Below are 8,189 nucleotides of genomic sequence, written 5' to 3'. Positions count from 1 at the left end.
TTAAGAAAGAAAAAACCCATAAATTTGTAGGCTTGTGGGTTAATGACTTCATTTTATTCATTTCAGAAGAGTTTCCTGCAACTTTGAAAAGTAAACAGACTAGCTTCTCTGTCTGGGAAAACTATACATGATTTCCAAAGTTTTCTTGCACTGTTGAGCCATTAAGTATCTGATTATTCTGACACAACATGCCCTAAAAACAAATCTAACATTGTATAGTACTTTCTGCAGAAGGCACAGTATGTTCAGCATGAAGGATTCTTCTCTCCATTCTGTCTTCAAACTAGTATGTATCATAACTCCAGTATCAGCCCTGAGGATAATAGAATAAAAGGAGCAAGAACATCTGGAAAAATGGAAGCAGCTATTAGTCCTCTGAAACCTGAAAACTTAAATCAATTTGCCTTGATATTTACAAAGTTTAAACCAGACAACAGAATGAAAGCATTAGTTAAAGTGTGCCGTACAAAAAGCTTACCTTCTTCCATTTTGGCCATTGTCCTGTATCCTTTTTCTCTATTGGTCTTACAACTTCAGTTTGAACCCCACAGACAGGAAATCATCCCTGAGAGAAACAACTGACATGAGGTACTAAATCAAAATACGCAAATGACCACAAGGTATATAAATAATCAATCTTTCACCAATCATAAGCTGTTAGATTGACTTGTACGTTGACTTGTCATCCCAATTGAAAAAGAAGACTTCTCATTGACTTGTCCCCCAAATTGAAAATGTAGACCGACTTCTCATTGACTTGAGAACCAAATTCAAAATTCAGGTCCCAACAACAAATAGCATAAGTTGGTAACATGCTATAGCTTTAAAAGAGATAAAAAACACTCTACCTATCAACATTACTTGGAGTTCCATTTCATTATCATCCGTAAAATTAAATGGCTTCAAGGGAATCAATCACAACAAATTCACTCTATTTTACCTCTTATTCCTATTTGTCTTCCTCTTCTCCTCCTCCTCCTCCTCATCTAGCTCTTGTTGCTTCTTCCAGCCAATTCGATCACCATCATTAATCCTAATAAGGCTTTCCACATACATCTCAGAACCAAACGAGCTCGGTCCACCACGAACCCTTACAACCTTAGCATGCTTATTTTTCCAATCATACCACAATAGCTTCTCACCATTCACTTCCAATAACACCATATCACCACCTTTCGAATAAACCAAAGGTCTCAAAAACATAAAAGCACTAATCCACTTAATCGCATGAACCGAAAACATCTTACACCAAGATTCCTTCGCACCATATTCTTTCATAACCCACACATCAACACAAACATGCTCATAATTACACATTACACACAAATTCCCCTCTAGAACCCCAACATCAACCTGAAAGTTCATACCCTTGTTCTCATAATCCGGCTGCAGCAATTCGAAAAACTTATCATCCCTAATATCAAAACCAAGAACACAATCTCTAATACCAAGTTGACGCCTTTGCGGGACAATCCAATGCAAAGCGTGACCTGCAAAAACACCATACCCTCTCCTATTCAAAATATGAAAAAAGGGCTTGCTTAATAACCTAAGCCGAATCGGCAAACCCTCAATCTTCTTCCACTTATCATTCTTTAAACTATAAACCTTAACTTCATACTCGCAACCCAAACCACCACCATCGCCGCCGCCATCTTCTCTAACAAACTGTGCCATTCTCACCACTTTGTAATCATCACCATAAGAATCATAACCAAACCCATAATAAACATACCCAGTTGTCATATCCCGCCGTGGAATCTCAGTTTCCGCCACATAACATTTCTTACACTCCCTTGTAGACAAATTATACACAGCAGTATTTGTCTCAGAACGTCTCAAGAACACCAACCCATTAACCGAACCAATAACCTCCGTTCCACCACCGGAATAAAGGGGATGATGTTTAACCTCCACCGCATCAGATAAAGCATCAAAATCAACAGCGAAAAGATCCCACTCTTTGAGGATGATACTGTGATTAGATTTGGTAGTGATGGAATGGTTTAGATGGAGATTGATGAAATCCGGGCCGTCGATTAAGGAACAAATTGGCTTTGATAGAGATCGGAAACGGACGAGGGATTTCACCGGAAGTTGAAGCAAAATGTCGTGAATGATCTCGTGTGGGATTCTTGACATTTTTTAATGAAGAGGTTAGGTTGGTTAGTTTGTTATGTTGGGTTGCCTGCCGCTATATCTAAGAGCAAGAGTGAGTGGACAGGTGGGAGAAGGCAATCAAGTACAACTTGACAGCATTTTGAGAGGTGGCCTTTTTGGGCATGGGAGTAAAAAGACAAGGACCCTACAAAATCATCGGTATCCATATTTATGCTCAAGCGATGGATTAATTGAATTAATTTATAAATTAGACAATCAACTTGGAATTATTTGAAAATGATAAGTTTTACTTTTAAAAATTTGAAATGATATCTTATAGATAAAATAAAATAAATCTCCAAGTTAAATCAATAAAAATTCACTTAAATTTAGTTAAATAAACCAAATTGACTAATCAAATGATTTTGAATTTTATCCAATTAACTTTTAATATAATAAAAAAAAACTCAACCTAAACTAGATTGTAAATGAGTCAAACTATCGAGTCAACTCATTAGTCACGATTTATTAATTATGGTTGTATTGCAGAACTAATATCTCAAAAGTTACATTTTTATACTATTATTCTTGTTTTAATTTTTTTCTAGTAAAAAGAAAATTGATATGAAATCTTAATTTAATTGTTGAAATTTCTTAAATTTTCTATGAAGAATTAAGAACATGAGATTTTGCCTTAGTATATAAAAAATTCTTAATATAAAATAAATTCTATATTTAAATAGTTACTAAAAGTCAATATCAATAAAAAAAAATCAGATACTATTCAAGTCATTCGATTTATAATGGATGGGTTCTTATCATTATTTCATCAAATTGAATAATGTAACTGATATTGATATTTTAGACCTATCTTATGATAATTTTTGCTATTATTTTTTACAACCGATTATTGCAAATAAAACTTTAGACTACATATTGTTTCAAATCACTGATAAGTCGGTGAGCAAATCCACGGCTAGCCCACTGTCATGCGGTGTACTTTGGAGGTTCGTCTTTGAACTTGCTTTCAGTTCTTCTGTGTGTGTAATTTTGATAGTAAGAGTATTTTCACATCAGTTTTTGGATAATGAAAAACAAGAAAATATTTGTTTCAAGAAAAAAAGAGAGGAAAAAACACAAATAAGAGTTCAGCCACTTGCAGCTCAAACATTTCCAAATTTCTTTTTTAATTATTATTATTTATCTAGAATTTCTAGACCAATTTTTACATAATAAAGACAATAATTCTTCTTAATCAAGTTTTAAACTGAACATATATATATATATATATATCAGAACAGCAAAATAAAGCTAAACCCTAGAAGGATTAAATTAACTATATAAGCTGATGAAGAGGAATTGCATAGAGCCAAAAAGGCATAATATAATCATGGGTACATGACAAAGCCCCATCCGAATTGAAGCATTAAAAATAATAGTACTAATCCGAAAAAAACCCAGATAGTACTCTATACCTCATACTCAGAGTCGACAGTCTCGAGAATATCATCAAGCCTTCTATACCGAGCATCCAAATCGTCACTTGGTGCAGGTGGACATTGCTTACTTAAACCGAGATGTGCCATGAGAAGACAGACATGAGTGAGTAGCTCCCCACCTCGGGCAAGTGCATCAGCATGCTGCTTCCATCCAGAATGACTTGCAGCATACATCAGCATTTCCACCCACACTTCACTTATCATTTCCCATTTCTTTTCATTTGGCCAGCCATCCAGTGTCTGCAATGACTGCAATGACATAGCAAGCATGCAACCATCTAGTAGGGCTGAGTTTTCTTCATCTTGTTCTGTAATTTGTTTTAACATGGTAGACGGACTTTGAAGCAATTCATTGAAAAATGCTTTCACATGATCTTCGGTAAACGATAATGTATCCAATTCTTCTATGGAAATTTTGTTGTTCTCCGCTTCTTTATGAGTATTCCTGATGAATAGGAGACGATGCAAATGAATTCTAGTATCAGTATACCTTGTTCCGCTGAGCTCCATCGCTAACATATTTGGACATTGAACCAGGAGATACAACATGTAGTTAGATAATAATCTGCTCATTGCGCACTTTTGATAATTTGCAAAACCGTTCTTCTTGGAATCGTCTATGTAGCAAACATGAGTAGCAATGTGCCAAGTGAGGAGGCTATGACTGAATTCTGCATCATCCACACTCCATCCCAATTCACGGAAACAACCCTTGCTTTGAAGCACACTGCAACCTCTCTCTTCCAATAGCTTAAGGAGGGCAGCGAAATCATTGGTATCAGGATTGAACTTTGAACGTTTATCCATGACTTGTTTGAAGATCAATTCTTTTAAATCCTTGTCCACACCCTCCCTGCTATGAATGTTCCAATTCCCTGGAAAGTACTTCTTACGAAGGTTGTTCACTGGTTTCTTTGATAGAGCACTTATTAGGTTGTGTTGTCCCATTAATCTTGACCATCTTTTGCGCTTCCTGGAAAAATATTGTAGCAGTGAAAGACAACAGGTTCGATAGAGATTAGGAATTTTTTTTTCCCAACTACTAAGCCAAATCATAGCCCAGTCGGAAAAGAGATGCCCAATGATAGAGTAACTTTCAAGGCAGACAACTCCACTCAGCAACACGTAAGATATAATTCTATCGATTTCCGAATAGACACTCTTGCTCTTTATCATTATTGAGAAGGAAACTAAAGCAAAAATAGAGGATAAGAAAGTGACTGAGCGGAGAATGAAGCGAGGCCAGGAAATCGTTGCCACCTTAGAATAAAGGCGATCATACTTGAGTCCCAGCTCAATTTCTGTCAACTGGAAGGCTCCCTCGGCTTTCTTTTCAGAAACCAAAAAATAGGTGATTTCTTGATCGAAATAGACGAGATCAAGATTTTGGAACAGCATCTTATTAGAAGTTTTGAACAAAAGACGAGCTTCATGAAGATATCTGACCTCCCTTGAACTTTCGGTGGAGGAAATTAATAAATCTTTAATCGGGATGCAAGGTCGTTTTGCAGAAGGTTGCTGTGACAAATTATTGGATTCCTTGCTTCTTTTCAAAACCCAAATCCTTTCACCATACTTGATCATTCCTGAAATAAAGATGGGAATGGCTACCAACATGAAGGCATTTTCTCGCAACCTGAACAAGACATAACCAACCACTCCAACTCGGGTTACTAGCTGAAGAAGGTGATTTATCAATAATTTGTCGACTTCATGCATTGAATAAGCAGAGATAGTTCCAGGGCCACCAATGTGAACTAGAAGGATTGGTGCCCAAAACACTGGAATCAAGTTCGGATTTGTGGTGTTGGCTACGCTGCGAGCAAGGATACCCAATGAAAAGATTGCCACCGAATCTGCGGACAAGTATGCTAACCAAAGAATATCCCCGAGCCCAACAGTATACTTCCGTCGTTCTCCTAAAACGGTGAGGATGATTTGAAGAAGGAGACCAAGTAACATTAATGAGCGAATCTGCCATTCATTCCATAGTTCTTCAATATCTTGAGACAAATTTACTAAACCCATCTTTGACGACACGTCCCTAGCAAGCACATTTTTTCAAAAATAAATCCACCTTAATCAGCACAGTTCCAAAAAATTTGAGCAAAATGAACTTGAGAAAATTAAAAACAGCATACAAAATGACCTTTTCTTCATTGTTGTTCAATGGTCATTAGGGTGGTTTTGGAGAGGGACGCGAACCCTAGCCATATGAATTTAAAACGTCTCTGCCTCGCAATCAAAATTGTTGGTCATCCAGCCAAGCTGCGATGCATAGCTTGTGCCAAATTACTATTGAAAACTAGTTAAATGCCTCTACGTACTTTAAATCATCCAATTTGTAAATAAGCGTACTAATTTCAATCAGACCATCTTAATTCTTATTGTGTTTATATATAAGTAATATCTATTTCATCCGTTTAATTAATACCTAAAACTATTAAGTTAATCATTTTTTAAGATTTTTATAATAAATATATGGACTTTATATTTTTTAATTATTAATTATTGAATTAATTCATAGTAAGTTAAAAAGAAATATTAAATATATACTTAAATAATACATGTGTGAAGCATGTGACAAAGAAATTAACTAGTCATTATAACCACATGTATTCAATACATATTCATCCGTTGACTTGATGGTTTTCTGAACCTCTCAATAAAACTTCATTATTATCATAACAAAAATTTAATAATATTCAATTTAAATGTTTGATTGCTCTCCTATTTTAAACGAAATAATACAAATTATATATTATGATTTAATAATTTTATGAAGAAAGGACCAACTTGAAAAATAATAATGGTGTAAATGACACATTATTCAACTAATATACTTTTATTTATCATAAATAATTTTAAAAAACTTGAAAAGGACTGATCTCATATTAAAGACTTTTTTTTCATTAATACATGTATAGAAAAAAATAAATTCAATATACATCTTAAATAAAATATTATACGATGAATTTTCATTAGATTTAAGTAAAATTAATAAACACAAAACTAAAACTTGAGATTCAAACCTTTTCATTTAAGATTTTTTTTTATCACTACTAGAAAATTAATAAATATAAACAAAGACATCGACGAAATATTTCTGATTATAAAACTGTTAAATCTGGTAATGTATATTCTATCTATCTATCTAAGTTTTATTATAATATTTCTTATGTATACTTTTTTTTATGAGTTTATAGTTATTTTTTAAAATACTTTTGTTTCATTAATCTTGTTGCATTACTTTTTATCTTTTTGTTCATGTTCTTCGATAGTTGTCGTTATAATTTTTTATATACATAATTTTAACCATTTAGTTTTTCTCTAGTTTAAGAATTAAAATATAATTAATAAAAGGAAAAAGTCGATGAACTCCTAATATTATGAAAATAGTATCACAGTACTATCATGTTCCCAAAATATTTAGAACTAACGTCTCACCACGTTTGCTACATCAATATATATCATATCATTAGCATCGTCGCTCTCATTATTGAAACTTACAGCTAATATAAACACTAATTATCATAAAAACGAGATAATTTTATTAGGTTAACCATCTAGTACATGAAAAACCAGCGAAGCAAAGAGATCCATACAACACAGAATAAAATAAAATAAAAAAACTTAGCCTGGATTGAATCTACTATTCACTAATTCAAAATCACAATCTTTTCCTCACCAACACTTTCTGATTAAGTAGCTGACTTGATTAATTATGATTTACAGGCGAGCCAGTTAGTGCTCATGCAACATCAAAATTACTATTTCAGCTACACAGGCTCAGATCTTTTTAGAAATTCAGAATGTATTATGAACTGGACTAAAATTTTGATGTTTTTTTTTTTATATAGTAAACGAGTGAATTATATATTAAACAGCCCCATCAAGTAGGTGAAACTGAATGAAACATAAATACAATGGGAATATAAAAGAGAAGAGAAGACCAAAGCGACGAGGGACTAATTAATTAGGTCCCTCGTCGCTTTGGTCTTCTCTTCTCTTTTATATTCTCATTGTATTTATGTTTCATTCAGTTTCACCTATTTGATGAGGCTGTTTAATATATAATTCACTCGTTTACTATATAAAAAAAAAAAACATCAAAATTACTAGGAGGGGACTTCGCTGAAGTTAATACTGTTAAGAAATACTACAATATCACGATATGAAGGAACAATATCTCTTGATAGTGTTCACGACGTGCTCAAATTGAGGTACAAATTGATTCATTAATTTTTTATGAATAAAAAAAAATCATTTTTAACCCAACCTTTCTACAGCAAAACTTAATGAAATAGCATCACCTTTATATCCACCTCAAAAATAAGATTAATATAAAAGAATTAATGCATAAAACAAAAGCATATATACATACATTCACTCAGAACTTGCAGCTAGCCCCAAAGTTTGTTGAAGTAAATCTCTGCCGACCACGCTGCTGTGTAACCAGCTGAAGTTGCAGTCCTAATCCTAGTGCGACAAATTTGTGTATTATTTATTGAGATAGTGATCTTTTTTTTATTCTTTGATCATAGAGATAGTGATTTATTTATGGAGACTGTGCAGCACTATGAACTTGAA

At 33.6% G+C, this 8,189-nt stretch overlaps 2 protein-coding genes across 4 annotated transcripts; both read right to left on the bottom strand.

Moving 5' to 3' along the window:
• On the bottom strand, positions 1 to 2,281 carry LOC133688764 (F-box protein CPR1-like). Of its 3 annotated transcripts, none has more exons than XM_062108374.1 (3): positions 941 to 2,281; positions 479 to 565; positions 1 to 382 (listed from the first exon to the last, which is right to left on the bottom strand). In XM_062108374.1, the coding sequence occupies exons 1-2, from the start codon at positions 2,140 to 2,142 to the stop codon at positions 526 to 528; spliced, it is 1,242 nt and encodes a 413-aa protein (XP_061964358.1). In that variant the 5' UTR covers positions 2,143 to 2,281; the 3' UTR covers positions 1 to 382; positions 479 to 525. The 3 variants fall into 3 exon arrangements, with proteins under 3 accessions (XP_061964358.1, XP_061964357.1, XP_061964359.1); XM_062108373.1 differs by having other exon boundaries at positions 1 to 346; XM_062108375.1 differs by having other exon boundaries at positions 1 to 313.
• Positions 2,282 to 3,448: 1,167 nt separating this feature from the next.
• On the bottom strand, positions 3,449 to 8,189 carry LOC133687899 (uncharacterized). Its single transcript, XM_062107235.1, has 2 exons — positions 7,984 to 8,189; positions 3,449 to 5,643 (listed from the first exon to the last, which is right to left on the bottom strand). Coding segments are annotated over exons 1-2 (2,076 nt in total). The 5' UTR covers positions 7,986 to 8,189; the 3' UTR covers positions 3,449 to 3,569.

This window comes from Populus nigra, chromosome 3, assembly GCF_951802175.1.
Source record: "Populus nigra chromosome 3, ddPopNigr1.1, whole genome shotgun sequence".
NCBI lineage: Eukaryota > Viridiplantae > Streptophyta > Magnoliopsida > Malpighiales > Salicaceae > Populus > Populus nigra.
Note: the sequence above shows the minus strand (reverse complement) of the source record. Positions and strands in the feature narration are given on the sequence as shown.